Source organism: Solanum dulcamara, chromosome 4, assembly GCF_947179165.1.
Source record: "Solanum dulcamara chromosome 4, daSolDulc1.2, whole genome shotgun sequence".
NCBI lineage: Eukaryota > Viridiplantae > Streptophyta > Magnoliopsida > Solanales > Solanaceae > Solanum > Solanum dulcamara.
Window position 1 is genome coordinate 18,318,132 of NC_077240.1, and position 10,140 is coordinate 18,328,271.

A 10,140-nucleotide genomic window follows, 5' to 3' on the forward strand; every position below is an offset into this window, starting at 1 on the left:
ATACAAGTGTGAGTATATAAAGGTGTAACCATACACTATACAATACAATTTTTCATTTCTCTGATATTTCCTTCTCTCTCTAACTTTACTCTCCCTTCTCTCTTCTCCTCTTCTCTTCTGCTTCGTCTGCTTCTTCTTCTCCTTCCTTCTTCTTTTCATCACTTTATCTTCATGTCAAAGCTCCACTAATGGAGCCATCAAATACTCTATAAAATTTATAAGTTTTTCTTTTCTTTTGGGGAAGGAGGGGGGAGGGGGCATAAAACTTTAGAAACATATGAAAGAAAAAAATATTTTTAAAATTGACAATATATTTTGTGAAACCACAGCCATTTTTTAAAAAATTGCATGAAAAGATAGTTTGTGACGACTCACAAAATTGCATCATATAAAATTGGATACATTAGTATGTCATCAACTACAAAAAGAGTGAAATGTCGAAAACACGTCTAAATTATCTCCTTGTTTGAGCTTCATACCTAAACTATTGGAAGTGTGAGTTTCATACCTAAATTATCACTCATTAGTTTGAGAAACACACCTTAAAAAAATTGGATACATTAGTATGTTGAAGGTGTATTTCTGAAACTAATGAGTGATAGTTTAGGTATGAAACTCGCACTCTTAAATTTAAGTATGAAACTAAAAAAAAATTTATTTAAATATGTTTTTAACAATTTACTCAACATAAAAAGATCATTTTACCATATCTATAGCAAAATGTAGCACGACTTAACTATTTTATTTGTTTCCCAGTATTACAAAATTGAAATTTACTCTAAATCAAAATATATTAACTAAACAACAAAACCTATATAACACTCAAATATATAGTTTTCTTGGTGTTCCATTATCATATATATGATGATTCCGGCGAATGCGATCGACGCCTAGGGTTCACCCTAGCCGGCTCAGGCACGCCCGAGCCGATTAAATGAGGAAAATTAAGCCGAGCTTTCGAGCCACGAATCTTGAAAGCGGCTTGATCATAAGCCAATGCTGCATCCTCCGGTGTCTCATAAGTCCCTAACCATAACCTCGCATTTTTCTTATTCGGATCCCTTATCTCCGCCGCGAATTTCCCCCACGGCCGCCTTCTTACTCCTCGGTACCGCTTCCAATCTTGTGGCGCGTGTGTCACACTCTCCGCCGCCACGGTCTCCTCGGGTTTTTCGGGGGATTCTAAAGTAGTAGTAGTAGGGTTTATTAATGGTGTTAATTCCCCATAATCGAAATTATTTTGGGTAGAATTAGGGGAATTACTAAAACTAGAGGTAGGGCTATTATTGGAATCAATAACTGAAAATATATGTGGAATATCAGAATCATTAAGAAGATGATGTTGTATAGATTGAAGGAGGGAAAAATCAGATGGATTCATTTTTTGATAGTTTAGGGTTTATATGAAAATAAAATGTTTGTTTTAGAACGTGTAATATTTATATGCTTAGCTGGTGGGATTATTATAAGACACACTTTTTTTAAAATAAAGTTTGTCGGAAGTGCAACGAAGGTTCTATTTAAAACACCTGCATGGCATGGTTATTTCTATTTGAATATGAATATATATATATATATATATATATTCGTACTACAATATTGAATCTATTCATTTTCCATTTGACAATTATGGTTTTTTTAATTTATCTTTGTCAATATGTAGATCATGTCTCGTCGTAATTAATTTATTTGGGAGGGGGTGGGGTGGAAAAACCCACGTTCCACGTTAATTTCTTTTTGTTATTTTTTAATGTTTAAGATCTCAAAGGAAGCTTCTCTTCCATTTCAGAGGTTGTGAGAATATTTTGAGGAAATCCAAGCTTGCAAAAGCATTTGAGTAGCACTTTATTTTCACAAAAGTTGATATCTTATTCGAAGGATTTTGAATTGAAAAGAGAATAACTAGATATTGATTACAAAGGGGTTTGAATTTATTAGGTTGTAATGTTGATCCCACGTTATTTATGGGACGCACACTTTTCCTACTTTTATCGTTTTTTGGATAATATTTTTTACGTTATTTCACTTTGGATGCGGGGATTTTAGAATCAATTAAGAAAAAAAAAATCAGACGAAAGGTATAAGATTGAAGGAAGCTAAGTAAGGGCGAGCTACAACAAACACAAAGAAAAGATCCACTTCAAGATCATTTGAATAATACGAAGATACAGACGAAGCAGCTAAAGCCGAATCAGAATATTCTGCTGAAGCAGAAACGATATGATCGTAAGAAGGAAAAGGCTATACGCCGATCCGTATTACGTAGAATAGGTCTCAAAAATTGGACGGACAGGCTTTTGGGCACACAGAAAAATGAAAGTGGGTAGAGGGTGCTTCTCAGCTAGAGTTAGGGGTGGGGTGTGTTGCTCGCAACATGATAAATAAAGTATTGATCGTCTTTTCATCAAGAGTAAGCTTGCTATGGAGGTTTGGAACCAGGTTGATCGTCTTTTCAATAAAAAATCCTTCCAAACTGATTCCATTCAGTTCCAACGATTTAACAGATCTAGCAGAAAATTTCAAATTGGCTATGTCACATCTATGCTTACTATTTGAGCTAATTTTTGGAATTAAATTAGACTCAATATTTATTAAGTTTCTTTTTATTAGCTAACAATTTTGAAGAGTTAATTTAGTTATTTTATTTTGTTATCAAAAGTTAATTTAGTTATATGGTCATTTTCTCATTAGATTAGTAAACAATTAAACGGGTCCTGAGACAACATGCGAACCCTCCATTTAAAGTTCGGGGTAAATGCTCTTAATTATAAGGATTTGAGCAATAACTTATATTGGAGATTATGAGATTAATTTGACTATTTTAAATGATATTTTTTATATAATACCATTTTTTTTCATATAAAGTATAATTACTTGCATTAATTTTCAACCAAATTTTTATTTTTCTATTGACTTAAAGTTACAATAAGTAATATAACGTATCAAGGTATAATTGAATTTAATTTATTTAGAGCTAGTAAAATAAATTTATTATTATTAATATAAAAAATAAATTTTAAATAGTTATTTAAGAAAAATTACATGATATCATGTATAGATAGAAAAACTTTTAGATAATGTATGCGGAACCAAAAGATCAAAGTATCTATACTACTTATTTTCTTATACGTTTTTTACATGTCTCACACATTCAATTTCACCCCATCCCCGCCGCCCACTTCACCCCAAAAGAAAACATTAAAAGAAATTAAAAGAACAAGAACAAAACGACCCTATTTTGAATAGTTTAAGGGGAAAATTCATTCAATTTTCTTTGTTTTGGAACAATGGTTAATAAAAAAGATATTTTGAATTAAAAATAAAATAAAAAATAAAATTATCTCATTTTTAAATAATTTAGAGATATATTTGGCTTTTCCAAGAAAGAATGAATGAGACTTCTTTAGTGCCTCATCAAAATAGTATCAATTAACGTGTCCACCGCTAGAGATCTTATGTTTCACAAGTTTATTTGTTTAGTTTAGAAAATTAAAAAATAATTTATTATTTTGTAATTAATTTTTTATAAAATAATATTTAATTTTTAATCTTTAAATAATTTATTAGAGATGATATAATAAAATTATATCTTTATTTATTATTTTTAAATAATATGTCAAATCAAATATAAAAAAAATAAAAATAAACGGAGGGGGAGGAGTAGTAGAAGAAAGTAAAGTCAAACATATGAGAAGCACGGAGATTCGCATAGTCAAAGTCATATGTAAACACCAAAAAACGCTGGGGAATTTTTTAAAAAAAAACACACAATAAACGGAAGTAAATAAACTCTTGGTACTTCATTTCCTTTATTTGTACTTTTTTGGGGTTGGTGGAATGGACACATTTTATTGTAAAAAAAATTATTATTTTAAAATATTTATTTGTAATTTAGTAAAATATTATGTAGATGGGATTGGAGTGGGAGTTCGGGGCAGCGGGGAATATAAACTTAAAATATCATTTATAAAATTTATTTTCCATATATTCATTAGAGCGGTCATTATAAAAAAATAAAAATAAAAAGAGTTCTTCTATACATAACACACTCTAACTAACTATTCCATCCATCCCTAGAATTAATTATATGGAAAAGAGTACCTCAAAAGACTTGCAAATGCAATTGTTTGGTATCAGTATAGACTTAGCTAAAGATGAGACACAATAGAAAAAAATTAAAGTACAATATAGATGATAGCTACTAGTTGAAGATAGGTTTTAGACTCGTATGAACTTTTATTATTATTATTATTATTATTATTATTATTATTATTTATATTACTTGTATATATTTTTAACATTTTCTAAAATTCTATTTTATTTATTATGATGATGATATGATATAAGATGAAATGAGGATATATTCACGTATAAGTTGATCTCAACTTATCTGAGGTAAAAACATAATAATTATATATTTTTATTGTTATTCAGATATACTTATCCTTGTATTTCCCTTATTTCATGTTATTTGATTTGTATTAATCTGACACATCCTTAATTAAGAAAAATTTAATTAAAAATATAATTTTATTGTAGGGCCAAATAAAATAACGGCAGAATTTATCAGTGACCCCTTAAAGTTAACACCAATTTTTGCTTAGACTTCTTAACTAGGTTTTGATCATTTTAGACACCTCAAGTAAGGTTTCGATGTGTCATTTTGACACTTTTTTGTACAATCACCCAAATATCTAAAGTGTGTGTAATGCACTCGCCGATGACGTGTCAAAGTGGCGAATTAAATAAAAATACGTGACATATATATATATATATATATATATATATATATCAAAAATAATTCTCAAATAATGACTTTTGAGTAGAAAAAATGACCAATAATTTGATGACATATGATATTTTTTATCCAAATAATAATTAAAAAAAATTAAAAACTTCAATTAACCCCCCACCCTCCCAGTCGTCTCTCCCGCCCCATTCACCCCTCTCGTCGCCTTCTCCAACGTCACCCACCCCAACCCCACCAAATCTTCATCTTCACCCACTCCAACCCTACCCATATCATCTTCAAAAACACTTTAACAAGAATTTAATTATTTTGAAAATATTATTATATCATTTTTTTCTTCTTTACTTCTAAAAATTAGTTATTAATAAGCAGTGGAAGAAAAAAAATCAATTCTCGTATGTGCAAAGGAATCAGAATAAGTGAAGAATGATTTGTGAATCTATAAGTTACCGAATCTACTTAAAAAATTGATTATATGAAGATGTCTTTAAAATGATTTGGAGAATTTTAAAAATCTTTGTCGATGTTTTTTAAATTATTTCGAGGAGGAAGAAGGCAACAAAACAAGAAAAGGTGTTTAAGCTTGAGGAAAATCTCGTGGCATTTAAATTCACTTTATATTTGGTATCATCAAATCTATTTCATCATGGATGAAAAATGATAGCTAGAAAATGGAAAAGAAGAACAAGAAAAAAAAATATTTTTTAATTAAAAACAACGCTCTTCACGCGCTCAAAATGGGTGCAGCACACACAATGTGCCAAGTCAGCACAAAGTATCAAAATGACACATCGGGACCTTGCTTAAGGTATCCAAAATGAACAAAGTTTAATTAAAATGTCTAAGTAAAAGTTAGTGTCAATTTTAGAGGGCCACCAATGGTTCTGCCTAAAATAAAATTGGTGTAATATTTTGAAAGGAAACTTACATAAATATACAATATTAAGAAAATATTTACCATCTATAGCAATAAAAAATAAATTTCACTGAATATTTATAATATATTTATAATACAGTTTTAATACATATTGCAGAGAACTATTTATAAAACATATATAATACAAGTTTTATAGATGGATAATACATTTATCACATACTTTAATAGACTTATAATACATTATGTTAGTTTCTTACTACACAAACATAATATATATTTTAAAACACTTATAATACATTTATATTGTATGCATAATTCACTTTTAATACAAGTGTAGATTTATCATAGTATTGCTATATATTGCTATAAATGGTAATAAATAAAAAATATCGCTAAAATCAGTAATTAATTTTTAAAAAGCACTCAGTCAAGTAATTTTTCCTATTTTGAATATCTATATTTGTGGACTAATTTAGAAGAGACCCTTTTTCAACAAATGAAAATAAGAGCCCGTTTGGATGGGCTTAAAAAAAGTAACTTTTATGTATGAAGTGCTTTTAGAACTTTGAAGTGCTGAAAGTTATTTTTATAAATAAGCAGTTGAGTGTTTGGATAAAAGTGCTTATGTTGAAAATAAGTGTTTGAATTTTAGGGTTAAAAGAATAAAAAGGGTAGTTTGGGAATTTAGTTAAAATATAAGGGATATAAAAGTAATTTCCATGGTCAAACAAAATGGCTTTAAGCACTTAGAAAAAAAAAGTTAGAAATCCTAACTTTTCATTTTTGACTGACTTTAAGAACTTTATGGTTTAAAGTTAGCATTAGGCAAACACGTTCAAAAGCTAAAAAGGGGCTTTAAGTTGGTCAACTTAAAGCCAATCCAAACGGACTCTAAGTCCTTTCTTCAAGAGTCAGCGTTAGTGACTTTATATATTTCGGGACCAACAAACCTATCATGTTTAATTTTTTTTCATATATAAAGGTTGATACATTGACCGTCTTTAAATTTATTACTCTTCAACTTCAAAATAAATGTTATTTTAGTAAAAATAAAAATTAGCTTAAAATAAACCTAGAAATATATAATTAATATCATATGCTCAAGTGTTTCAATCAAAACATGCCATAATTTGAATATGAAAATGAAATGTATTAACAAATTTAAGGACATGTTTATGTTTTCTCCTTATTATAAGAGCAAGGCACATGATGGATTCAAAATTTTATTTAAGGGTTTAAAAAATGAAAAAGATAACACACGAATAAGTTAAAAAAAAGTTCAACGTATAATATATATATATATATATATATATATAATTATCTATCAATGAATCTCTTAATTTTATCTGACTCTGCCCAATAATATAAATATATATAAAATTATTTATCCATGAATCTCTTGATTCTATTTGACTCCGCCCAATAAGTACTTCACTTATATATATTTTATTTCAACGGTTGCGTGCAGTTTGAAAATCCAAGTTTTAAAAAGTTAGTTGGGTAGAATTTTCCATGTTGGTTTACTCTTATAAAAGTTAAAACATTGGTTACTATATAAATTTGTATTATAATACATTAACTGTTGAAAAAGTAGTAGGTCCATGGGACCACTTTCACTATAATGAATAGTGTTTTCACACAGTAAATAAATGCAGATTCACTCGTTTTTACACTGTAGTTCGCCTTTTTTAAAAAAAAATTACCTATAAAAAGGTGTTCAATCTGTGAAAGAAAAATAACATAGATACTAAAATTCTCTAAATTCTCTCTCTCTCTCTCTTACTCTTTCTTTTACTGTTTCTCATTTATATTAAATTACTAAATTAATTTATTTTATAACTAGCTTTTTTTTTATAAAATAAAGATTGTCTGATGAAGTGGCAGGAAAGTTCCATTTGAAGCACCTGCATGGCATGGTGTGTTCACGGCGGAATATCATGTCTTGTAGGAATTTTTACTTACTCCGTTTGCAAATTTAGTTTTTTTTTTTTTTGTTTGTTTGTTTTTGTAATTTGTTAAGTAGTTCTTTATAAATCAAAGGAAAGTTCTCTTCTATCTCAAAGGTTATTCGAATTTGGCAAATATAAGTTGTGAATTGTATTACCATTAAATACGAAGTAACAATATAAATTTAACATACGTAATTAAGCAATAGAATTGTTAATAATTATGACAAATTTGTAAAATCAAACCTGCATAACTCAGTTAATTGAAAATTTAATGTGTTTAATTAGATATCACATGATTAATATTTGAATCTATCTTGTCTTAACCAGAAATAAATAAATAAATCTATCTGGTGTCACTTTTGTACTTGTACATAATTTGGTTAGACTTTGACAATTCTAAGAGTATCGTAATTGTAAGAGCTTGTTTGGATGAACTTATTTTAAATAGTTTATAAGTTTGAAACTGTTTATAAGTTGAAAATTACTTATAAGTTTAAAAAAATAAATAGGTGCAGCCCAATTTTATTTTATTTTGACTTATAAGCTATTTTCAACTTATGAGTTGCCTAAAATAAGTCCATTCAAACAAATTCAATTATTTAATGGGGCTTATTTTAAGTACAAAATGACTTAAAGTTGACCAGTCAAACACTCAAAAAAACTGAAAACAACTTATAAACAACTTATAAGTCAATCCAAATAGGCTCTAATACTTGTATGCATAATTATGTAGTGACACTTAATTATCTAATTTTTGTTATGATATATCGGTTATTACCAACAAGAAAAACACACATTATCGATCTATTTACCAATCAAATACTAGAAAGTGATTTGAAAGAGTAAGAAAAAAATGTGAGTGCACTATGTGGACGATTTTTTGGCGTAGGGTTGAAATGGCTTGCTTGAGGTATATTTAAAAAGTAGCAATTGATTATTCAGATTAATTCTGATATTTTTGTGCTCAAAGATATGTGAATTCGGTTTGAGTGTTCATCAATCGAATGGATCTTTATGCTTTACAATGATAAGACGAGATGTAGCACAATCTGATCAGTGCATATGTTTTTGATATAGAGGGTCATAGATTTGAATCATGTCATTCCAAAGTACATAATTATGACTTTTCTTAGACATTCCAAATTGATTTTTGAGCAATTAATGATTCTCCGATCCGATCCAATTGTAAATCATTTTTATACCTAAGAAAATTTCTAAGTAAAACGGTTCATCTCATAATTTCTTGATCTCAACAATTATATTTGAATGTAAAATATATGTATGTACTTTGTTTTGTATTTAGAAATGGCATAATATATAAATATGCCTTTTAACTTGGCTTCATTTCACATTTATGCCCTTCAACTTTGGGTGTGCACAAGTAGACACTTAAACTTGTATAAAATTAAATAAGTAGATACGCATGTCCTATGTGGCACAATACACGTAGGACACAAAATTGTCATGTAGGATGTCATGTAAGACGAATGTATCTATTTGTTTAAGTTTTGGATAGTTAAAGTGTCTATTTGTGCACTGGTAAAGTTAAAGGTCATGGTTACCCGTTGAAGCCAAGTTAATGATCATATTTATATATTATGCCTTTAGAAATCATACATAAACTCCATCAAAGGAGAACTATTAGAAGTGTCAATAAATTTAAGATGCAGATTCAGAGTTGTTTAATTCTAGAATTTAACTACATAAACTGCCATATGATATAATTAACAATATCATATGGGCACCAGACCAAGCAATCTAAACTAATTAACAATACACCTCTATGAGTAATACAAAAAATGCCTCTAATTTAATTTTTAGCTAATTTATAATTTTCTCTTCTTTGAAGGGGTATTTTCTAAGAGAGTGGCACGCCTCCGCTGAGCCACTCTAACCGGCTTAGATATGTCTGAGCCAATTAAATGAGGGAAATTGAGCCGAGCTTTAGAGCCACGGATCTTATAAGCGGCTTGGTCATAAGCCAATGCTGCATCCTCGGGTGTCTGGTAAGTTCCTAGCCAAAGCCTAGCGCCTTTCCTATCGGGGTCTCTTATCTCCGCCGCGAACTTACCCCACGGCCTCCGCCTGACACCCCTGTACCGGTTCCAATCCCCAGGCGCGTGCACACCACATGCCACTATAGGCTCCTCGTTTGCTACCTCCTCATGCTCCGATTTATCGACATATTGCCACGGGATATCGATATTAGTTACCGTACCTCCCCAACTAATTTCTCCTGCTGATGTTGAGCTACCATAACTCGAATTCGGGCTATTAAGAATTTCTACATTACTAATATTGATCGGATCAAACATTGAAAGGATTTGAGAAAAATCAGAATCATTAACAAGATGGAATTTGATGTTTTCAAGGATGGAAAGATCAGAATCTGAGATGGTTGATGTTGTTTGTTGGTACATTTTTCTTTTTTTGAATTTTAAGGAATTTTTCTTTTCCTAAAGATGAAGAAGTTTTGAGCTAATTATCAGTACTATGAAGTGTGAATGAATGATGAAGTTACAATTTCTTTTCATTTTATAGGGAACCATATTGACATATTGTCC

At 29.5% G+C, this 10,140-nt stretch overlaps 2 protein-coding genes across 2 annotated transcripts; both read right to left on the reverse strand.

Moving 5' to 3' along the window:
* Positions 1 to 717: 717 nt before the first annotated feature.
* LOC129884799 (ethylene-responsive transcription factor 13-like) lies at positions 718 to 1,385 on the reverse strand. The gene has a single exon (XM_055959080.1). The coding sequence runs from the start codon at positions 1,379 to 1,381 to the stop codon at positions 854 to 856; it is 528 nt and encodes a 175-aa protein (XP_055815055.1). The 5' UTR covers positions 1,382 to 1,385; the 3' UTR covers positions 718 to 853.
* A 7,775-nt stretch (positions 1,386 to 9,160) lies between these two features.
* On the reverse strand, positions 9,161 to 10,062 carry LOC129884798 (ethylene-responsive transcription factor 1-like). The gene has a single exon (XM_055959079.1). It carries the CDS (start codon positions 9,994 to 9,996, stop codon positions 9,403 to 9,405), a length of 594 nt encoding a protein of 197 aa, XP_055815054.1. The 5' UTR covers positions 9,997 to 10,062; the 3' UTR covers positions 9,161 to 9,402.
* Between the last annotated feature and the right edge of the window lie 78 nt (positions 10,063 to 10,140).

Excerpts from the sequence above, each read along its gene's own strand:
- LOC129884799 (XM_055959080.1), bottom strand. The coding sequence starts at position 1,381 with ATGAATCCATCTGATTTTTCCCTCCTTCAATCTATACAACATCATCTT.
- LOC129884798 (XM_055959079.1), bottom strand. The coding sequence starts at position 9,996 with ATGTACCAACAAACAACATCAACCATCTCAGATTCTGATCTTTCCATC.